We start from the raw sequence: 24,681 nt of genomic DNA, 5'->3' as shown, positions 1-24,681 counted from the left end.
TTTCACTTGTGTCAATTACACACGCTTTTTTGTTTTCAAAAAGTGCGCGTAATTGATGCCCCACCCCTAAAAATGTTTACAAGCGCCAATGCTAATAGTTTAAACTGTAAATATTCCACAAACAACGATTACCATTTTTATTTCAATCGCCTCTTCCAAAGTTCCCCTTAAAAAGAATTGCCTCACCGATTACGTGATTAGCAACGTGACAAGTGGCCGCCATCTTTGTGGAATTTTCTTAAAAACATGGAATGAGCATTTCAAATGGGTCCATTTGAATCGTCACGGTAATAAAAAAAAAAATAAACAAAAAAAAAATAATCCTTATTCCTTTTCGTTTTAACGATTCTCAAAGACAGAAATACAAACCAACAATAGCTTATTTTTGTAGCTTTAGCATTTTGCTTTGAAATTAGTGCGTTGTTTGACTTTTTACGGCCGCGTTGTACACATGATCGGTTCGCCAGCTTAAGCGTTTGCGATTCCCGTTTTCGGAACTCTACGAAGGGAATTACAGCCCAGTTGGAAGGATGGCACCTTGAAGGTTGTTCTCGCAAGAATTTAGTTGGAATTTGTGCACAATTTCCTAAACAGGGATGAACGAATTTTGTTGCTGTTGTTGTCCGAGTGGTATAAACAACGTTAGCAGCACATTTCTGCGGAAGCCCGCCCTTATGCAACAAAAATGGTTCGCTTTTGAATACAGCACTTCGATTCCCCCCCCCGTGAAATTCATTTTTGATCGACTTCAGTTTCAGCGTGCCTTTTATCAACAATGTGGACCACTAATCTTCCAATGCCGTGAAACTTGACTACGCAAAGACCCATTCCAGAGAATTTACCTAAATGACAGGCGAAAAATTGTAAAGTCCATGTTTTGACACATTTTGAACATAATGTAGGCGCATACGATAGCACTCCCTTTCCTCTCGCAACATCATTTTCTGTGACTTCCCGGGTAATGCTAGCTGATCCTGCCAGGCGCAGCTTTCCACTTCCTTGCCGTTGTTTAATGTGACAGTACGACGACTTGATCTTTGTTTGTTCCCAAAAAAAAAGTCAGCTCTCCGCTGCGTTTAGCGGGTTTGTCTGCTGATTTCCGAGCGCTCGACGCGCAAACATAAAAATCGTCGAGGTTCATTTCTGGCGCCGCCGCGTGACGGATCCCTCTTCCTGAAAATGTTTCCTCTCTCATTTTCTTTTTCACTCCCTCTCTCTCTGCCACTCTCTCCATGTCTTTGCCTGGCTCTCGTGATGCAGTTGATAAAGTTACGCGAAGAGGTAAGTGCTTCTCTGACTATCAAATTGCCTTTTTTTCCTCCCACCACCCCTGCACTGAAATTTCCATTTGCCCTCCTCGTCTGTTCCTGGAAAAATTTAATTTGGCTCATTTGGACACACTTTGGTCTGATTGGAGCGCTTAAAGGCCAAGTCAAAGATAATGAATTCACGAAAAGGCCAAGTTCTCTAGTTCTGCTTTCTCTTAAATATTTTGCGCTTTTTTTGAAGACAATTGAGTTGGGAATGTAAGGCAGTACTCAACTTCATCAATCAACCTTTTTTTTTTTTGCCCCGATTTGTAAAATATATTGACAGATTCCCCACACAAACATGAATATGAGCTCTATCGTGATACTGTACGACATGATGCATGTTGATATCAATATTCCGTCCCATCCCTAGTTTGGTACCTGTACCTCGAGAGCTAACAATATCCTACATCTCGACAGCAACATTTAGTCTCAGCGCTATTTCAACACTGTAACGACAGAACAATACATCGCAATATCAACACATACCACAAGTATCAATATAGTACCGTGACAATTCATAATACGATACATGAATACTTTATCAGAAACGATATCAACATCCCCAGTATCCGCGCTCTAACGTGGGTGCGTACGAAACAACACTTCATCACGATATTCTGTTTCATTGCATGTATCGCTTTATTCTGACGGGACAGTGCACATTCATGAACATGTTCAGAATATACGGAGAGCTCTATATATAAAAATGAAAAAGATGCCGGAGTTAGCCTAGTGCCAAGCCTAGTATCAATATTGACCCGTGAGAGCTAAAGACAGGATAGATCGCAATATCAACATTTTGTCCTTCCACAAGTATCGAGAGAGTACCGTGACGGCTAACGACATGATACCTTGTGTTGTCAATATAATTGCGATAACAATATTTTGTCTCACCACGATTATCGATACTGTATTGTGAGAGCTAAAGAAACGATACGTTGTGATGTTGACACTTTATCCCCCGCTCAGTATCGATACTGTGCTGCAACAGAGGACGATACTTCACCATGTTGGCATTTTGTTGCAGCCCTAGTTTTGCTACTGTAGCATGTTTTCATTAAACAGTTTCAATATTTTGCCCCACCTCTGCTAACGTTACTGTACGGTTGACGCTAATGATCATTTCCAGCCATCCGTTTTCTCCGGAGAAAACCTTACGGCACAAGCCGAAAGGAAAAGAAGAAGAAGAAGAAGACGATTGGGGTTGGGGTCGCGGGTGGGCTGGGGCCTTTCCTAGCTGACTTTGGGCGAGAGGCGGGGTGCACCCCGGGCTTTTTGGAATGTGGGAAGAAGCCGAGTACCCTGAACCTGAGAACTTTTAGACAGACGTGCTAACCACTGGTACGCCGTGCTGCCCAATATGATACATCACAATGTCAATATTTAGTTTTCTCGTATTTTCGCAAACGCCGTACAGGTCCTGCGAGGCACGACTGTTGCGTTTGTTCGCAGGTGCTGGAGTGCGCCGCCTTAAATGTTCAAGCTGCTTTCTCTCTCTCCCCAATCTCAGGAGTTGTGCTCCTTTTCAAAGCGATTCATAATTTAGGAGCGCCAACTCAACAGACCCAGATGCTGTGTTATCGTGTGTCTTTTTTTCCTCTCCTCCCGTTTTATTTAGTTGTACTCGAGTTTGCCTGTCTTCCTCCCACACTTTTGTTAATTTCCTCCTCGCCTCGGGGTCAGGAGGCACCTCGCGTTTACCTCACCTGTCGACTCCCGTTTTCGAACGGCTCCGTCGGCGTAATCGGCCTCGATCGGGTGCCCCCTTTTCGCCTTTTCCGCCGCCAGTCTTCAAAGGCTGGCACAGCTTATACGCACTTAAGCTTGGCTTTAAAGAACGAGAGAGAGAAAAAAAAACTATACTTTTTTTTCTTCACCCCTCTCTCTTCAGCTGCAAAACATGTTTAAATATTTAGCAGCCATATTCACAGCTGTTTGACACTTGTAATTCCTCGTCTTACAAGTCCCAAACAAACGGCGCGGAAGATCACACAGTCAGTGTGAATCACAGCTGTCATCATTATTCACTTTGACTCATACCCTCCTCCTCCGCCCCTTATTGAAATAATAAGGAAATCATCTGAACTTTGGAAAATGGTGATAGAAACCGCCCGTGTTTGATATTGGAAAAAAAAAAAAAAACGTGGCAGGAGAGCAAAAAAGAAGAGGAACGAGATTTCTTTTGAGCTCCAGCTGCATTGTACCGGGGCTCCCTGTTAATAACTTACAACTGAGGAGCGCTTCACCACTCTCTCTCTCTCACACACACGCGAAAAAACAACAACCCAATTTTCGCTCCGCCTCAGAAGAAATTGTAGGTGTCAGATGAAAAAAGGATGCGTAGGCAGAAGGAGTTTGCACTCGTATTTACAACATTTATCTTGTAATGTATGTAAATGCTCAGCGTGGCGTCTCCATGAGGTCATTTGTTTCAGGTCTGTAGATGTGAATAGACTTTTTTGGTTTTTAAATGTCAAAACCACAAGGCTCACCCTTCAGTTAGCAAGAGCTAAACAAGACCACCTGATACGTCCCGATTTCCACAATTTATCCAACAGTATTGTCACATTCACCCGAGCGAAAACGATACCATTGGTTACGATAATGTCAATACTGTAACAAGAGAATACTGTATCATTACTGCACCGTAGGAGCTCACGATATGATGTTTGTGTTGATATTGTACCATGAGAGCTAACGATACAATCAATCACGATATCAACAAAGTATCAACACAGTACCGTGACAGCTAACGATATAATACATTGTGTTGTCAATATCTTGTCACACTACTAGCAGCGATGCTGCTACATTGGATTATCAACATTTTATCGCACCCCCCGCTATCGATACTATTCCGTGGCAGATGACATTACGTCAAAATATAAATGTATTGCTACTGTACCATGAGAGCCAAAGAAACGATACTTTGTGATATTGACATTTTGTACCCCCCCCAGGACCATACTGTACCGTTGCAGGGGGACATATATATGTATGATGTTTCGTTCCACCTCCATTATCAATAGTGAACCGTGAAGGCCGATCAATACGCTACATTCTAATGTTGAAACCCCCTATCGATACTGTACAGTAAGATATCACAATCCAATATATTGAGATCAATATTTTGTCCACCCCTAGTAAATATACTGCACCATAAGAGATAACGATTCATTAGAATGGTATCGCTATTTTTCATTACCCCTAGTTTTGATACTGTACTGTGAGAGATAACAATCCAATAAATTATCGATATTTTGACCCATCCCTAGTTTCGATTCTGTACTGTTTAATAATGATCCAATATAATGATATTGATTTTTTTCACCGCCTCAAGTATCGATGCTTCATGGTAAGAACTAACGATCGCTATTTTTTTTCTCCACCATTTGTATCGATACTGCACCGTCAGGGATAACAAACCAATATATTGGTATATTTTTTCTCGGCCCACCCCCTAGTATCGATACTTTGGAATTTCACCTTGAGGGGATTATAATCAGGAAAATAAATGTAATTGAAAACAAAATTAAATTGCATCTACTTTAGAAGCGTATTTTTCCAAACATTTCTGGTGAAATGCAAAATTGTGGATGGCACAGACCAAGTGAAGTATTCTTTATGATTCAAATTTAAAAAAAAAAATTTTTTTTTTCCCCCCACGTGTTCCTGGCGGGCTTGTGTCACTATTAGGAGCGTCACAGCGTGTCATTATTGCATTCTTAGCGGCTGAACCCTCACCCTTTCGCCTCGGGATCTTTTGCCATCTAACTTGGGGCGCATTATTCTTAATGATCTCTCACACACGCACACACACACACACACACACATACTACTCTGCCACCTCCAGCACTACCTTCCTCCCACCCCAACCACCCCGGCCCAGAATGAAGGAAGAGAAGCGAGAGCGATTCAGGGGGAGAAGGCTTTGAAGTGGCTTCCCATCGCAGCGAGTCTGCCGGCCGCCTCTCCCCGAGACGTGTCACCTTTTGCCGAGAGGGAATAGAAAAAGCACGTTTCCAATGGTAATGATAACATACTAATCACTTTGGCTTCTTTGAAGAAGCCAGGGGAGTGCGCTACTTCTGTCAGTGTGCCCGTGCACTGCGCGCACTGCAGCCACGGTCGAGGTGTGTTGGCTTCAAGATCGCGCGTCAATACGTCGCCGCCTCAGCTCTTCCGTGGGGGGCTCATTATATAGCCCAAACGCGGGGCCGTCGCCATCCGCCAAAGCCCTGCGACTCCGCCACCGCCTTCCACTGCCACGGCAAAAAACAACTCACTTCCTGCTGCTTATCCCCCCCCGCATCGTTACCAATCCCTTGCTTTTAGCTTCTTTAAAAAAAAAAAAAAAAAAAAACATCTCCGCTATTTGAAATGGCATATGAGGGATATACTAATTCATTTCCTGACCAAGCTCGTAACTCCATTTTACAAGTTCAACGAATCAATTTTCCATTTGAAATGAATTGAAGCGCCATTTAATCTGTTCCAACCGCCCAAAAAGCATCACCATTTTTTGGTTACGTTTTTAATAAAGAAAAACTGAACCTTATTTTTGTTTATTGAACCTGTATTTATCGGGCGGGGTAAGGCAATTGAGAAAAGATTCTGACTTTCAATTCTGACCTGGCAGTGGACAGAAGAGTAACACAAAGCAAAATAAAAGCAAATACGACAAACTGTACACTGTGAGGTAGTTTCATGGCATCCATCTGTCTCCGAGTCTGCAGCTGGGTCAGGGTCCCGTGGACAGCGGACAGTTGGAGCTGGGATTTGAAAAGGCGACCCTTTGGTCACTGGACAACGGGCTCCGCCAACTGAGCCCAGCTGTGTCATAGTTACACAGATACACAATACACGACGTTACATCGTAGCACAAGAGGCTCATAAATCTGCTGGAACGGGGAGTGCGGGTGGTGGTATGCATGGTGAGCAGCAACAAGGAAATATGATACTAACAGCTGCCTCGATTTATCAATGTTTTGTCGCCCCTCAAGCGTCGCTACTTAACAATGAGAGATAATAATACGATACATAGCGATACCCCACATTTGATCTCACCCCGAGTCTCGGTTCGGCACGGCGAACGAAACGCCAATACTGTAACGCGAGAGCTATCCAAATGATCAACATCATGTTACATTTTCCACAGCAAAAAAACAAGTCACTTCCTCCCTCGCCGCCGCGTTCACATTTGCTTTATTTCCCCCATCCTTTCCGTGCCCTGACTTTTAGCTACTAAAAAGCTTCTCTGCTATTTTAAATGACATCTGTCAAGAAGATGGAAGCTGAGTTCCCTCCATCCCCTTCCTCTTTTTGTCAAACTTTGAAAACAACGCGCCTCCCCCTTCCTTCCGTGTTTTTCCATTTCCTCTGAGTGATTAGCTGCTACGTGTTGTGACAGCTAAACCCAATCTGCAGATTTTACCTCTCCCCCCTGTCCGCTTCGCTCATGTGGTGGGCATCAACCTCTTGTCAGTTGTTTTTGACTGTCAAAATGAGAAAAGCCATCAAAAGCCGACCATGTTTTTGTAAACATGCGAATCTCGCATGCTCACACGCTTTGGAATTTGCTCTACTGAACGCAGTGGAAATGATATTGAATTTTTAGCGTACCCGATATTGATATTTATTCCCACCCCTACTATTAATCCAATACAATACTGTACGGTGTGGGTCTCTGAGTTCGAGCTAACGGTACAATACATCACGATACCAATATTTTCTCTTAGCTCTAGTATTGATACTGCAGCGTGCGAGCTACTGTGACAATACGTCCTTATATCGATGGTTTGTCCTGCCCATAGTATCGAAGCTATCCAGTGTCAGCCAACGATATAATACTTAACGAAATCAATACGTTGTCCCAACCGAGGTATCGATACTGTACCTTCATAGCTATCATTACAAAACATTGCAATACTGATATTCAACCCTACCCCTTGAAGCAACTGCGGTGGCCATTGTTTTCTTTTAAACAAGTGCAGTGCCAGTCTTCCGGTATTTGTTGGTGTTGTTGTTTGCTCAAGGTTTTGAACTGTTGCGATATTGATGCTACTTCTGTTAGCTGGTCCACAGTCTTTCACATTAAGTGTTAGCATTAAGCTATCGTGAAAAAAAGAGTCGTTTTACGGCGACGCTCGTCGCCTATCACGGCGTCGTTCGATGGTGCCTTTCGTAAACAAAACAACCACTGCGTGGCACTCGTGGAGGTTGAATTGCAGGAACTGCTTTTCTCTCCTTTTGAAGAGTTAGGATTAATTTAAGGTTGAGGGTTAGTTCAAGAGATTGTAGATTGTCTTTATTCACAAAGCATAATGTTTACCATATTAGTGTAATTTTATAGTCAGAAGTGCAGACTTCTGTTTTGAACCAAATCATTTTTGTTGTCTGCTTTTTTTTGCGATTACAGGTTAACCTCTTAATTGAATAATATATATTAACGTAGAATACCATAAGTAACAATTCTTAGCTTTAAACTGGAACCAGAAATAAAACAAACTGAGTTTGGCTTAATTCACAAAAAAAGGAAGATGTCTGCTTTTATGTTTGAACTCTTCAATCGGTCAGAGCAAAAAAAAAAAAAACTACCCGGCGATCAGCGATGGCTCGTAACGCTGAGAAGCTCGGTAGTTGGGGCACTCGTAGTCAAGGTACGGCTGTAAATGTTGTCGTGGAAACAAACGGCCTCAAAGTCGGAGCGAATGTTTTTCGCTGGCCGAGACGAGGACACGCGCACCCCCTCACGTCGTTGTCATTGTCATCCCCGGCATGCATGCGCTTGGTTTCCCATCAGCATGTAAACACTTTGTCATCCGTGAAGGTTATTGGCAACCTTGGCGCCGTTGCGTCGTCTCCGCGGACACGCTCGGTCTGCGCGTTTAGGGTTGGTTTTCTTTTGAAATGCGTCCCGGTGCTCTCGCAATCAATGCTTGTTTGTGTTTTTCCTGACACGTCCTCCATCTTGTTGTTGTTGTTGTTGTTGTTGTTGTTGCAGAGAGCGCATCTGTTGGACAACACAGAGAGGCTGGAAAGGTCATCGCGGAGACTCGAGGCCGGCTACCAGATAGCGGTGGAAACTGGTACGTATTCTTGTTTTGGATTGGGGTGTATTCGGTGAGAGATGAGTGAGCCACAGCAAATTGGCTGGCTCATATGTGAGGTGGGTGGAAATATGTGTTTGTGGGGGGGGTGGGGGGGTGGGGGGGGCTTCGTGGAGAAGTATGTATAAAAAAAAAAAAAAAAAAGAAAAAGGTTCCTTGACGCCTGATGACATTTTCGGGTGCACATCAAAGGTGAGGCAGGCTGGGAGAAAGAAAGCGAGCGACACATCCGAAAGAGGAAAATTCATGCATACGCTACGCCACACCGGGTGCGTCTTTTTCTCTCTCTCTCTCTCTCTCTGTGTGTGTGTGTGCGTGCGCGCGTGTGTTTGGGTGGTGTTTTTTGTCTTTTCTTTTCTTTTCAAGGGTCTTACAAAAATAAACTTCTTAATTCAGGTGCAAGACTTTCTAAATAAAACATCTCAAAACAAACTTATTAATAAGGTTGTTTTTAGATTGTACTATAATTCCGTCACCTCATTTGGTTCTTAAATAGATTTAACCAGTTAGCATACAGTTGTTTTTTTTTTTTTTATCCCTTCTCACTTCCTCGCCGCAGCGTATTCCTCCGAGAGGTATCAAAGTCGAGTTCTTCAAGTGTCGTTCTGCAGCTTCCGTTGTAGTTCTCCAGAAAGTTTGTCAATTTACACTATAAATGGCGCGTGTGCAACATTGACACATTTAATAATTCAAGTCGAGGAAGGACCGCCGACTTTTGATGTTCTCTTCTCTGCTAGCGTAACTATTCGCGGATTCATAAATACGAGGCAGCGGCTGCTTAAAAATGCGCGTCATCTTCCCTGCTGCGAATTCCGCGAAAGCCCCGCAAAGCAAATGGAGTGACCGGGATCTTTTTTCAGCGGCGTGGCTCGACGCCGGCGCCAAGAAGTGTCAAGCTAGCCGCACAGGCGAGACGGAACTGGTCAAACAAGAACAAATTCAAAATCCTCGGAACGCCTACTGATTATCTCAACAAAATAAAGCGACCCGCAACATTCTTACTGGGAAACTGTTTTTAATTACTTCAGTGACTGCCTTAACTTCGGAGGTTTTTTCGCTGAGTTTCTTGCTTGGTCGATTTGATTTCATCGAGCGTTGCAAGCAAAATTTTGAGTTAGCGTCGAGCTACAGATACGCCGCCGCTCAAGTGAAAAAAAACCCGATAGCAACAGTCGCCCTTTTGGACCATTTGCACGGCATAGTTGATCTGCTTTTGGTCACGTGGTGCCGTCTGCGACTTTTGAGCCCGTGCTGGTTCTCCCGCCACGTGAACCCCGACCCTCTTGTCACTGGCGGACGACAGGGTGCGTCGCTAGGCTGTTTGGTTGCGGGGGGCGGGGGTCAATGCCTCGCCCCCGCGCGTTTAATCCGTGACCCCTCGCTTCACTCCGCTGTCGATACAAGCCCTGCGCTCAGCTGCACAACCTGAAATGGCGACGCCAGCTCGGGTCAAACACGCAATGCATCCGCAACAAAGAACAGGGACGCGGCGGGAATATATGCCGCTTTGCACAGCTGCACAAATTTTGCTCTCAGAATAAGAAAATCGAGAAGAAAAACTGTGTTTCCCCACCCAGGGGAAATAAAATGGTAGGCCTAAAAAAAAAAATCACGGTTTGGTGCGTACCTTGTTTTGAAGGTTAAGCAAATTCCAAAGTATACAATGTATTTTGTGTCAGCAGGCACAGAGTGAATGTCCTTTAAAAAGGAAACATCAAATACTGCCAACTGTGCAATTAATGACAGCGTCTCATAATAAACACAACAGTGTATGGCATAAAATACAAATAAATATGTGTAACTTCAGTAGTTGTTTTTTTTTGTTTTTTTTTTATACAAGAAATTGCAACATTAATAGTTTGTCGTCTTTTATGAAAGTCCAACATTGGTAGATTCTGTTTTTAGGAAAGTGCAACACTAGCAGTTTATCCTCTAGCATTTAGTTTGTCTTCATTTTCGGAAAGTTCAATATCAATAATTTGTCTTGCTTGTAGGAAAGTGCAACAGCCATATTTTTTCTTCTTTCTAGGAAAGTGAAGCTCCCTCGAGCGGATGTTTAAATGCAGCTCGGACTTTTGTTCGTGTGACGCTGTTTCAAATGAGTTACTGCCAAAAGCATATGGCTCACCGTGACTGTGACGTTTCTGCCAGCCATAAGATGAGCTGCACAGTATTTATATGTCGGGGGTGGGAACTTGGTAAGTCTGTACCGTACTGAAATATTCTATTCGGAATCTATGTACCGTTACAACCCAAAAAGGTTGATGTAATATATGTCGGAGGCTGTACAGGATGTATTGCAGGCAAACCCGTGCTAAAGCAACAGGTTGGCGCGACAAACGCCTAACTATTTGAGCCAATCGGAAGCCTGAAGGAAGTCATATTGGGAAAAGGCACATTTACAACAGTCAACAATCGAGGAGACCGTAGAAAGAAAGTCAAGCGAGTGACTCCCGAACATCACCTTTAAATATGAAATAAACAAAACAAAGACCGGTGTGGCGTCTAAATAATTAGAGCGTGACCAGATGCGGTCATTATGTTGCACTCCACAATGACACTGCGTGGCCTGTTAGAAATGCAAGAGAAAAGTGGAGCAAAACCATTTTTGATATATTTCAAAGAACAAAGAAACAGTGTCAAAATTCTCCTTTTTCCTGACCGCGAACAAAAAGCCAGGATGCTTCTGGGTCGGATTTAAAGGGAGGGAGGGGGGCGCACTTATTCTAAGAAAAGACATATCTTCACACTGAATCATCATCACATTTGAGCATTTATTTATTAGATTTTTTTTTTTAACTATTCTCAGCGTCTCGAGTGTATTTAAAGAAAACAAAGGCTTGTCAAAAGCAGTGAGAGCCCTCAAAGGGATAGCGAGCGCACTCTTTGGACACGCGGCGCTATTTTATTATTTTTTTTTTACCACACGCGCCCCCACCGACAAGCAGGCCTTTCTGTTTGTCTCATAAATAAAGTATAGAGGTTCATTAGGAGAAAAAAAACCCCAAAGAAAAACACATTTGAAAGGCCCGATGCAGCAACAAGCAGCAGACATGCTCCTTTGGCTTGATGGAAGAAAATGGCTCCAAAAACAATCGTTTCAAATGATCATGAAAATATGATTTGAAATAACACAAAACTTAGGCAAGGAGATTTATTGAAACGCTTACGCCATATGTTCACGTTCTGATTTTCTCTGTTTTACAAGAATGTCTTTTTTTTTTGGTTTACAGTGACATGAGATTAAATATGTCCTGTCAATTAATAGAAATAGAAACGCAAATCATAAATTGTGATTTTTTTTTTTTTTTGCTGCATTTGCGCACAAAACCGCTGTACTTTTAATGCACATGGTAATAATTTTTAAATAAATGAATCTAGAATAACACAAAGCTTTTACAAGCTCCAATTCATCCCAGTAAAAAGATTTATTACATATGTATTTATTGTTGATTTATATAACAGGATAGACTATAGCGTGAATTGTCCTTGTGATTTAGTATCTGTCTTACTAAAAATGTCCTTCAGTGTTACTATTTGCAGTAGCATTCACTGTTATTAATATTTATATCTATAACTCAGACGCTAGAGTCAAATAACATTTGAAAGGTCCTATCTCTGATTTTCGATCGGTTTTACTCAAAGTTAATTCATTTTCAGCATATTTTCAAATAACACAATGCTTTGTCAATCTCCAATTTATAAGTACATCATTTGTATTACTTGGAGAGTGACATTTGTTTTGGAAGTTCATCCTACTGCTTTCGCATCAGTTTTACCCAAAAATCGAATTTATTTTGTAATTACAATAGTAGGATACTATAGCTGTACTGTTGGTCTAAATTATACAAATGAAAAGTTTTGCAGATATGTGACAAACATTATTTGTCGTACTCGGATCGTGAAATTTCCTTTGGAAGTTCCTCTCGCTGAGTTTGACTGAAAATGTAATGCTATTTGTTAAGATAATTTGAATTTGAAATGAAAGCAAAAAAAACACAAAGCGATGACAATTCCCACTGTGATATTGGGAATGTTTTATTTTCAATGAATTTGTGAATATTTATTAAAATAAATGTCTTTTCACGTTGGCTTTATGGGGTATTTTTATTTTTATTTTAGAATTCTGAATGGGCAAAATGAATGTAATCCACTTTGGAATACGCCTGTAATATATTGAAAAAGAGGAGGGGGAGACAAAAGCATATCAACGTGGTTAGGGACGGGAATCAATAGTGGGGAAAAAAACCACAACACAGCTCATTAGAGATTGATTTCACTCCCGTTTCGATAAGCAGAGCGGGTCGGGCTTTGGGGGCTCTGGGGGCCCCCCAAAGTTCACGGCGTGCCAGGTAGAGAGCAGCACCGCGGGCCATCAACTTTATTAGGATGGGAGATAAGCTGATTAGAGCTTGTCAATCAAAGGTGCCAGCGACTCACAATCACAATCGGGCTTGTGAGTGGAGGGGGCCAACACTTTGTTTCTTTCTGTCCTCCTTTCCTGCTCCCTCTCTCTTGATTTTTGTTTTGTGTGTGTGTGTGTGTGTGTGTGTGTGTGTGTCATAAATCATTGAAGAGGGCAACAAAGTGGCAGCAGAAGCTGTAGCAGTAGCGGCGGCTAAGCTAAGCGAGCCTGCGTGAGGACGCTGTGATGATGTGACGACGTTATTAGAGGTTGTTTTAAAGCGCTTGGATTCGGGGCGGCGGCGCTCTTCGACGAGGGGGGCAGGCCCAACGACTCGGTGGCGGTCAGAAGAAAAAAAAAAATCCGATAAATAAAAACGGCATTTCTGCAATTTGTGGTCATGCCCGTAATAGAGGGATTCCCAAAATGGAGCTAAAAAGTCCTGGACGCACACAGCATTGTGGAGCGACCACCTGTTGAGTCAACACTAATTGTGCTACAAGACGTCGTCGACACATACATGAGCTCGTCTTAAATTCTGCGCAGGCAACAGTCCCCAGGCCTGCTTCTTCAATTGGTGCTGCTGTTTTGGTTAGTAAAGTAATTCAAATGGGCTTGGCCACGGTATGCATTTGGCGTTGCCTGTCGTACGTAAGTGCTGGGATCAGCGCTTAACTCTTTAAAGTTTGCGTGTATTTGAAACACCCATCTACCTACTGGTGGACTACTCGGGAATGGCGATTCACGAATCGTGAATCCGTATTGGAAAGGTCATCTCCACAGCCCTACTTCATTGAAAGTAATATTATGAACTTTTCAGCACGATGTCACATGTACTTCCAGATGGCAAAAGCTCAACTATCTCTCGAGTAAACAAACCGTTCTGTGTCATTTGACCAAGGCGCCGTGATTAAGAAAGCTGGATAAAAAGCTTGTATGATGATTTTAGCCTTGTTCCCAGTTAGAATGTGTGGCATGCACATGTCAGGTGAAAAGTTGACGTCACGTGAGGTAAATTGCTTTGATAGGAGATTGAATGATGGCTTTTTTATTTTTTTTTTACTTTTCAACAGGTAAGTTGATTAAAAACAAAAGAATCTAGTCACTGAATAATGAATTGACTTTTCTCTTGCTTGGACTGTTTGCACACATGTGCTCTTTGGAGTCTGAAACGGATGGCGTACTGTATCGCTGAGGTTAGCTAGCAGGCTAGCTGCTTTGTTTTGCTAAATTACTCCAAAACAACCCAACCAAACATTTTCTACATATCTGTGAGAAAATGCATTTGAGGTTTTGGTTCGAGGCTGCTCTGTTCAACTATTTAAAACATCCACTCGATTCATCTTCCTCACATTAGTTTTAATTAGTTTTGGGGGGGAAGGAAATTGAATGTTTTTGTCGTTGTTTTCAGTTCAGGTCAGCAGTTGTCCCTAACTTTTCTGCCAGCCGGAAGTACCCTGGCGACCTTTGTTTACAAACATGATACGGTCTATTGCCACTTGGGATTTTTCGCGGGACTTGAGTCTGTTGGTTCAGCTCTTCCCGTCCCATTGAGGGGTCCGTATGCTAGCTAGCCATTATGTACCAAAGGCCTTTTGTCCACCGGCAGCTCAGCTAGCGCAGTTGAAGCGTAAACAAGGCTTTTTTTTTTTTTTTCCTGTCCCTAAATCCCCGCGGAACAGCTGAGTCCTAGGTTGTCCAAAATAATGGCGATTTATTGCGGCACGAGGCTTTCTCGTTGCCCCTTGCGCCCCCTTTCCAATCGCCACCCTGTCCCTCCCGCCCCGTCCTCCTCAAACAGATTAAAAGTAAGCCGTAAACATGTGAGGACGGAATTAACACATTTAGCCAGTCTCCTCGTCCCACATCCCATTTTCGCTCTGGCTGATCCCCGCCGCCGCCGCCGCCGAAAAAGGAACGACGCGGCTGCAATTTTAATGACTGGCGACCGTTTTTGAAGTCCACATGAAAAAAAAAAAAAAAAAAAAAGGCATCTGCTCGCCGTTTGTGGCGGCGCTAGATACGGCGAGGACGCGGCTCGCCCCGTGATTGGCGGGGGTACACGCGCCGGCGGGCTCGGACTCCGGGGCTCCTCGATAGCATCGGTGTCATTTTCCTCTTCTCGATAAGACGCCTTGCTGACAAGGTCTGATTAGGAAAGGGAGGGGAGGGAATAATTACAGTGACGCCTTTCATCCGGCGATAAACAGCACACCCGCGGCTGGATTTTTTTAAGAGCTGAAGCGTATACATTCAGGAAATAGAGTTAACTCAATTTGAAGAAAAACACACTCGCCCGACCCCACCCCTCACTCCCCCTCCTTCAAAACATTCTTTTTTTCAGAGGCCTCCTTTTCTTGGCGCAAAAATTCAAGCAGTGAAATATTTACGTCCTCGCCATTAATCTAACAATTATCAAATGATGGCGTATTCCGTGTGAACGCACAATGCTACATTGTGGCGGCGTACAAAGAGTCGTTTATTATGCTATACCTCAAGGAGTGTCCTTTTTTATTTTTTTAAAACAGACGAATGAAAAGAGAGCTCCTCGGAATATGCAAAGTGCAATGTGGAACATAGAGAATAAACAGCGAGAGTGCGGGGAGAAAAAGTCAGGAAATAGATCTTTATGCATTAGAATAAATGGGAGGAGGCACACAAAATTGGAAAACAATGCTATTCTTTATTTAACCCTCCTTTTATGTTGTCTCTCGGGAAGAGCAAGAACGTCCATGGGTCAATTTGACCCATTAATGTTTAATTCTGGCAGGGGAAAAACTAATACTCTTCTGTATTTAATCCTCCTGTTATGTTATTTCTCAGGATGAGCGATAATGTCTCTGGGTCAATTTGACCCGAGCATGTTTAATTAACCAACAGTGTCGGAAACGAGGAAGAAAATATAAATTATAATAAATGGCCAGTGGCGCAAAACTTGAAGAATACACTGTCGGCTTTGCGAGAAAATGCTCAGTAGCAGTGTTAATGTCCCTGGGTCAATTTGACCCGATTTCTTTAGTACTGTGCAGTACACCAAAGATGCTCACGGGCCAATGTGACCTGCTGATATGTTACCATTAACAAAATAAATACAAATTTTGATAAACATTTTGTTATAATAAAATAAAAAAATACTACTGATTAAAAGCTTTTTTTATCTCATGAGGGTGATAACAAAGATAAAATACTTATCCATCTTTGTTAAAATTTGTCACAGATGAAATATAATGAGAATAAGTGCCTGTTCAATTTATTGATTCTACCTTGTAAACTCAAAAATAAAAAATATAATCAAAAAGGAAAGAACAAGGCCAGAAGAACTAGTTTAATAATGTTATTGTTTTTGCTTTTGTTCATTTTTTACGAGGAGAAATCGAGAGCTTTAAACTACAAACGGGTCAATTTGACCCGCAACAAAGTTGGAGCTATTGTGCAAATATATAAATTTTTGTTCTAGATGAATTCATCGTCTTAATGAATCTATAGTACGGTTGGGTGAACTCAAGGAAGTGACTCTGAAAATGTGTGGCGAACAAACCACGCACCCCAGGGATTGCGATAAATGTCAAGTCATTGCGTTCGCTCTTTGTTGCCAGATTCAAGGATGGGATTCTTCTTCTTTTTTTATTTTTTTTTATTTTATTTTAAACACAAAGTCTTTGAGGGGATAGAGGTAGGAGCAAAAAAAAAAGAAAAAGTGTGGCGTGTTACAACTGGGCCGCTCCGGACTCAAAAGCGTCACTCGGTTTCAAAAGAGAGAGCGTAAACAAAAGTGTTTTTTTTGTTTGTTTTTTTAAATTTTGTACACAAATGTAGATGGAAGGCAGGCATTTATGAGGGGGAAGGCCTTTACTGTGCAAATTTCTGCACTGATTCAAACAATTCCAGGTTTCAAATATTCACCTCATTCAGGACATCGATTTATCACAGTTACCCAAATTCCCATATTGTTCATGATTCCACATTGCCCATAAGAATGATCCCAAATTTGATTCAATATACACGTTTTTTTACACGTTTACTTTCGTTCGTCAGCCTAATAGCATAAATAGTTAAAAGTTATTTTTAAGTTTTACAAAAGTTTCAGTTTTTTACAAAATGAGAAAAAATACAACCAATGAAATCAACTCGATGAGTCCAGTTGCCTCAATTCAACCTTTGTCGATCTCCATGACCTGGATGGCTGAGAATCTACACAGACAGAAAGAAAAAAATAAAATACAAATAATCCATTTTTAGCAAGCACGTTGTGGTTTTTGAGTTGCTATTGTGACCACAAGTTTAAAAGGACTGGCAATTACGCTTTTATTAAAAAATTAAATGCAGGGGCAATTGTGTCTATATAATATCATGATGACAAAACAACATTTCCTATTGCTCTTGAAGGACTGGACCACCTTCCCCTGATGAAGATCCCGAACACCTGCTCACACATCTTCGGAATAAGCAGATGTAGTTTGCTATTTTTAGGTTACAATGACTAAAAAGACCCCCGACACACACACTTCTATCCTTGCCATGTTGCATGCTGGAGAAGAAGTATAGCATTGACCTCTGGCTGACACAGAGAGAGCTGGAGGAGGGAGGGATGGATGGAGGGTGGTGGTGGGGTGCAGTGTGGTGGTGGTTTTGGGGGGGCGGGGGGTTGTCGGTAGTAGGAAAAAAGAAGGAGCCACACAGCGAGCAGAGAGCCGAGACAACAACTGTGAAGAGCGGCGCGGGGTTAAAGAAAAGCGGTTTCAGAAGGAAATGGGAGACAAAAGCGAGGACTCTGAGCCCCCCCACGGGCGCTTTAAAGGGCCGCTACATCTGAGGCGCCGCAATATTGAAGAAGGGAAAAAAAACAGGAAGGGAGAAGCAGGAGAGCGAGAGAAATAACGTAATAAAGTAACGCAGTTGATGCATTGATGATGAGAATGACTCGATGGATGACAATATGCGGAAATTATGATATTTTACCTTTAGATGACCTTTTCTGCATTTACTTTTTTTTTTTTTTTTTTAATTCCAAAGCACCACCTCCATCGAAACCAAACATCAGCCTTCCTTTTGTGTTTGCATTCGTAGTGTACGAACGTGACTTCCACTTTATTTCCACTTTTATGAATTACTCCGAGGTCCATATGACAGTTTTGAACACACATCATATTACGTGGGTTAAATGTTTTTTTTGAAAACAATTTCTCTGGGTTTTTATTTGTATTTAGAATTTCATAGCGGGCTGGAGGAGAACACACTCACTGGTCAAATTTGTCCCACGGGCCAAAGGTTCCGTCCCACCCTTGACCTAAGGTTGAATTAACTTTATTGACCAATTTTAATAACAATAACATAACCTTTCAAGAGAAAAGTTCCTCTCAATGTATTTCCCACTTTTCTCTTAACTAAGTGTGAAAAGATCATTTAACTGTGTAGATACAATTACTTAAGTATAATATTGATAATATCTTAAAGAGGCAAATACAGATGGCTCATAACTAATAATAATAATATAATAAGTAAAATATTGAGGTCACTTTGACCCCAATACAAAAAAAAAAAAGTTCACAAAAGTGCAATTTAAATTTCATGATGCATACAATAAATACAATATATTTATTGAGATGAACATGTTTTATTCTTCTTGAAAAAAGAATATGAAAAATATATTTTCTGGATCAATCAAACCAGATGGGTAGTAATTATATTTGCAGTTTGATGAAAACAAAAAATGAATTCAGGTTGCTTTTGCAAATGTAGCGTATAGATTTTTTTCAAACTACCTGTTTCATTATTATTCACCTTATTCATAAATAATAATCACTATTACTATGTGAAATACAACCGAAATTCCAAAGACTGAGACCAGTATGCATGACTCAAAAAGAAATATTAAAAAAAAAGATGTTTGTTGTGCACTCTTTTGTTGTTTAGCCATAAATCTTTTGTGTTCTTTTAAGCACGTGCGGAAGCGATAGCCTCGATTTTTCAACATGACACCTTTTTTAGATGTTAGGGGGGTGAAAAAAAAAAGAGCGATACAGCAGCAGCAGCAGCAGCAGACGCAGCAGCAGCTCTGAAGTTAAAAAGCCTTCAGGAAGTCCCGCTAAAGAAAAAGCATCTCGAGCTTAAACACGTGCCATTAGCTCCTTATTAATCTCCGTCTTCTGAAGCATCCTACCCGGCGAGAACCACAATTATCCTGCGCAAACACGGCGAGGCACATTAGGCATCTCCATCTGTCCTCGCATCTCCTCAATGGGAGCCCCAAGGATCTCGACCCCCCCCCCCCCTCCCCTCCCAACCCCACCCGCAAACACACACGCTTCCCCCCGCCACCCTTCCCTCGACCGTGTCAAAGGACCTCTTCCTCCTTTAGCCGTCCCGTCGGCCATCAGACGAGCTGGCCGCCTGTTTAAGACGACCAAGGAACATGAAACGGAGCCGGGCCGGGATATCAGCTGGTTGGCCCATCTGCCGGTCAGTGGGGGTACTGGGGGACGGGTGCGGGTTAACCTCGGGAGTGCTCGGCGGGTCACAAAAGCAAACTGGAGTTGTCGCAATTTGGACAAAGATGACAACAACTTGGCAAAATAACGCAAAAAGAGAAATGTCCTGTTAACCTTAGGGGTGCTCCTTATATCGAGTTAGTTTTAGGTCAACACCTCCTCCTTTTACATTCCGGGTTTATCCTCGTAAGAAACAAAAAGCTTTCAATCCCACGGCCAAATAACGCCAACCTTTTGTCACGGTGAAGGGGGGCTAACCTGAGGAGGCTGCCGCTCGAGCGTGTCACAGTTTCCGAAGACGAAATGATTTGGCACAACATTGCCGGAAAGGACAAAACCATCGTTGCCGTAGCAGGGCAAAACTAAGGAAAAGCTTGAGTCCTGCGGGAAGCAGGTAACCTCGAGAGCGCTCTGCGGCTGCTGCTCCAGCGCGTCACCCTGAGTCACCAGTTACAAGTACACAAAATGCACTTATTTGCTTTGTTATAATGTGACCAAATACAAGCAGAAAAAAAATATCGAAGAGCTTTTCTCCTGGGGCAGGAATGTTAACTCGAGTAATGCGCAGTCAGTTAAAACTACACAATATGCACCTATTAGCTTTGTTGCAAAGACGACAGAAATTTCCCATCCAGGGCAAAATCAGCTTTTGTCCTGGGAGAGGAGAGCAACTGAAGGAGCGCTCCGTGGCTGCTCCTCGAGCGCATCACCCTGACTCGCAGTTTCTACAAAATGCACATACTTTGTCACATTTTTCACCAGCAAATACTTGGGCAACATCAGATAAAGCTTTTGTCCTGGGGACCTGCTACTCGAGCACGTCACCCTCCCCCCCCCCCCCCCCCAAAAAAAACCAAAGCAATAGTCACATAGTTAGTTTGTCTTAATATGACCAAAGACAACGAAAATGGCGCTGCTCGACCCAACCCGGACAAATAAAAAAAAAAAAAAAAAAAAAAAAAAAGTCAGGCCTGGGGGAGGCAGTAACCTTAGGAGTGCACTGCGACTGCTACTCGAGCGCGTGAGTCACAGTTCAAACTAAACATGCACATATTATTTGGCACAATTTCACCAAAGGCAACAAAACTTCCCACACCGGGGCAAAATAGATCTCGGGGGGGAGGGAGGTAACCTCAGGAGCGCTCCGTGACCGCTACCCGAGCGCATCTTACAACTTGAATGACCGTTTTGGACAACAAAACAGCGCTTGTTTGCTGTGTCTGTCAACATCTGAGCGAAAACAAGCCCACATTTACAAACTACAATGACCAGCTCTCCAAGAGTGTCATTTCGTAGCGCGTTCATTTAACAGAACCGTAACCCGTCCATGAATGGTCTTTGAAAGCAAAACATTGTTTTGTCCTCCCACCCTCGCCTGCATTCTATTCTTCGGTAGATAGGCGGCGCCCTTGAGCTGCCGTAGAAAGAGACGCCGCCTGCTCGCCCTCACGAGAAAGAGTGCTCGAGGGGGGTGCGCGTGGATGCACGCACACACAATCGTCACTTGGCCGGGTTTGTGAGCCCAAGTTCCTAAAAAGAGAATGCAAATAGAAAGTAGCTCTTCATGCACCTGTGCTTCTGTAGTTGTCAAGGATAGCAGCGCGTTAATACATTTGCTAAAGTTCTATGTTCATACAAAAAAAAAGTGTGTCCTGCGCTCTAATCGCTCTCGTGTCAACTTTGACTGTTGACTAGCAGGTAGAAAGCCCGGCTAAGTGGCCGACATCGTCCCCGACGCGCACATCAGTCGGGCCCTCGCCGCGTGATACGTGTCGCGCTAATCCTGAAGGGCTGATGTATGCGCAGCTCGGGTACCGGCAGGGCCGCTCGGTCCTTCCCCGAGCGCGGCTATGATCGCGGGTTAGTCGAGCATCAATCGAGGCCGCCCGGCTTTTAAAGTGGAGTTGTGAAGGACTGGCTAAGGTGGCCTCGGGGACCCGTTTGCTTGGTCTGGACCCTCTCGCAGTTTGATGTGAAGGTGCGCGTCTTAATGGTTACGCACGGAATGCATGTGATGAATTAATGTAGCCTTTGCAATCTTAGTACTCCGTGCTCGTCTTGACAAATTCGCATCCTCTTCAAAACCGCCATTGCTGGCAAAAGCGCTGACGATGCATTATTAATGTCCAATAAAAAACAAAAACGTTTTTAGTCAAGAAAAGATAGCGGCAGTAATCCCTCACTCTATCGCGGTTCATCTATTGCGGATTCAGTGCATCGCAGAGCTTTTTGGATTATATTTATATTGCTGATAGTTACGGGATTTCTTTATATATATATATATATATATATATATATATTTTTTTTTAATTGTCATGGTAAAATAAGCATTTTATAGCCTAAAATATAAAAAAAAATGTAAAAAATGCAATTTCATTCAAACATATTAGAATGAAGAAAATACCTGTACACGACAGTACAAAAGCTCAGTTGTGGCCCAAGTGCTGAGATTTGCGAGTGTCTTTGAACGCATCGCTACTCTGTGTGTGCGGGGCATCCGAGAGACTTTGTTGTTGGCGTACGTCTCACAGTAGCCGTGTTTCATTTCTTTATGGACAAATGTGACATAAATGGACTAAGGTCTCGTCGTGTCTCATTGGGAGACGTTCCGAGTTTATTTCATGGCCTACGATGCCGCCCAAACGAGGTAGCTAGCTGGCGATTTAGTGGCAGAGGAAGATGCGAGCAATCGCATCTTGGCTGGGTCTCGAATTCGCAGAGTCTTGGTCTTGACTTGGTCTGGGCTCCTTAAAGCCTTGCTTTTGTCTCGGTCTACTCTCGACTCTTTAGTGCCTTGAGTTTAGTTTTTTTGTGCAGCATTTTCCTGAAAATTTGAGTCAGCTTCCTAATCGAAGGCTTTTTTTTAGCATGTCTGCTGTAATTAGTGTTTAAATCCACATTTATTAGATGTTAAAAAAAAGAATGCTTAATAAGAACTAATAATAACTAAGAAAATGCATCGCCTCCCTCTCAGACATGTATGGCCGCAGGGCGTCAACAGTGGCTGACAATCAAACGGAAATATACAAACATCCCCACAAAGCTTCAAACTGCGTGAGCCGATGTGGACATTTCTGCAGTCCATAGTGCTGCCTGCCAATTTTCCCCCTCACTTCCTGCGCTTGAAGTCGGGTATTGCGGCGGTTTTAATGAGCCAGTTCTGTGCATAATTGTTATTATAGGATGAATGTATGGAGTTCATGCAAATGCTGAAGAAAGGGAAACACCACACACACGTGCACGCATGTATTCACACAAGACACGATGCTGATTGAAACCTTTTCTTGTTTTTATTTATTTTTTTGGGGTTCAAGTTTCGCGCCACTGCTATAACGTTTTTTGCCCACTGAAAATGCAGGCAAGTCTGAATTTAGAGTTACACACTTTCAGTGTAATACCATGTTGTGCATGAACATTTTGGTGTTTAAATATATAATATTCTCTATTGTTGTATGTGTTGCTGCTCCGTGTGTTTAAGTAGCAGCTGTTTGAAGGTTTATAATTACCTTAACAGTGACGCCATTTTTTTTTTTTTTTTTTGTATGTTAGCATTAAGCCATCACATTTTGCTTTATACAGTATATGGTTTGGTTGAAGATTTTGAGTTTTTAATATACAATGTTTCGTCATCTTTTCTCTTAATATCGCATTTTTTTTCGGCAGTGACAGCAGACTCGGGCACCCTACCTTCAGTTAACTTAACAAGTCCGCATTCGTGAGGGCCGTCTTTGATCCGATTGATTGGACTGGTTTGACAACATATTTCTTGGGGAGAGGTTTTTTTTTTTTTTTTTTTTTGGAATTCTTTTTTTTCTGGTGGTCGATCTTGTCAAGAGAGACGCGGGTCGTTAGGCATGCGTGGTGACTGTCCATCGAGGAGATGTACTTCCTGACACGTATAGCCTTCGTTAAGATGGGTAATACGCACGCATTTGTTCAAAATCATGAATCAAATCATTCAAAATCTTGGTCTTGACTCGGTCTGGGAAGTCCTCAAATGCTTAACTTGGTCTGGAATCCTCAAAATGTTGTTTCTGACTAGCTACCATCTGATCTGGACTCGTCAAAAGTTTGGTCTTGACATAGTCCCGCCTGGACTCTTAAGTCTTTACTTGGTCTGTAGTCCTCAAAATCTTGGACTCCGCTTGATCTTGACTGGGTCTGGTCTCCTCAAAGTCTTGACTGGCTCTGGATTCCTCCGTGTTTTTGACTTGGTCTGGAGAACTGGGGTCGGGGGCTGAAGTTTTATGGCGTGACAGGGGCATGTGTCTTGAACCACCTGGATTATTTGGGCCAAATATGAGGAGCCCGTGTCTGTCCGGGCCCCTCTTCTATCCACCGTGGGGCCTCCGCGCCACGAACAGAAGGTGCCTGGTCACAACTCGCACCTGAGCCCCTCCCAGCTTGGGACCGAGCCCTTCTACATCCACACTGCCTCTCTCACTCTCGCTCTCATATTATCCTCTCTCCCCCAGGCTTTGGCCTGGCCTACTTTTACCTCTCGCGCTCCGGACTTTTTTGATGTTGACTTTGTTGGCCCTTTCCTCAAACCATGTGTACAGTACTTTCAAAAACAACCCCCGCCCCCTTTTGCTCAATTTGGTGTGTTTATGACTATACATTCCACACACGGGATTGCAGATCGTCTACAAAGTTAGCTTTGCTCATTATCAAGAGCCACTTGAAAGTCCCCCTTCTTTTTCAACGCCGGAGAGTCTGTAGTCTTTTTATTGTTGTGGATGGCTTTGCCCCGACTCAGATCTTGTTGGCGTCTTTTTCATGTCGTCTCTGGGTGAAATGACCAGCGTTAAGCTGTGTAGGCCAATAACATAAAAAGTTGCTGTCTCAAATAGAGCTGGCAATGAATTGATTTTCGTAATGAATTCAAATTTATTTGTGAGCAATATTTCTGGGGCGGGAAAATAAAAAAAAATGTTTTTGGGGGGGGGGGGGACGGACGGACGGACAACATTATTTTTCAGCTTTTGTAGAGAAAGAGACAGTTTACAGTAGTGCCGTCAATGTTGCCAGCTTAGCAATTTGGTCAAAATTTTTGCGACTCCCGTAGCGACTATTTTTCCAAAAAAGGTGACAAAGGGACTTTAATTCTCACTAAGAAATCGCCATTAATAGAATCCTTTTCACGTTATTCTTAGGTCATATCGCCCAGCTCTGGTGTCAACACTGGCCCTGCATTGAACTAACTCCCAGTTTGTTCCCTGACATGTTTGCTTGAAGACGGTAATTGTCGCAGTAGAAAAGCCACAATGTATACTAAAATGTGGGCTGTGGTCGTAATTGCTCGGGAATTCCGAGGGTCCCCAATGCCACAACGTGTTTAGAAAAGCTGCAATGCAAGCAAAAAG

The 24,681-nt window shown here is 42.8% G+C and overlaps 1 protein-coding gene across 4 annotated transcripts in view; it reads left to right on the top strand.

The window, feature by feature from the left end:
- Positions 1 to 24,681, top strand: part of vti1a (vesicle transport through interaction with t-SNAREs 1A) — a 109,001-nt gene that overhangs the window by 26,732 nt on the left and 57,588 nt on the right. For 2 of the 4 annotated variants that reach the window (XM_061756003.1, XM_061756006.1), the window contains exons 5-6: positions 1,261 to 1,281; positions 8,317 to 8,401. In XM_061756003.1, coding sequence (XP_061611987.1) covers positions 1,261 to 1,281; positions 8,317 to 8,401 — 106 coding nt within the window. The remainder of the gene's footprint in view (positions 1 to 1,260; positions 1,282 to 8,316; positions 8,402 to 24,681) is intronic. The other 2 variants (XM_061756005.1, XM_061756007.1) reach the window with 1 other exon arrangement.

Source organism: Phyllopteryx taeniolatus, chromosome 19, assembly GCF_024500385.1.
Source record: "Phyllopteryx taeniolatus isolate TA_2022b chromosome 19, UOR_Ptae_1.2, whole genome shotgun sequence".
Classification (NCBI taxonomy): domain Eukaryota; kingdom Metazoa; phylum Chordata; class Actinopteri; order Syngnathiformes; family Syngnathidae; genus Phyllopteryx; species Phyllopteryx taeniolatus.
This window is presented reverse-complemented; position numbering and strand designations above follow the sequence as displayed.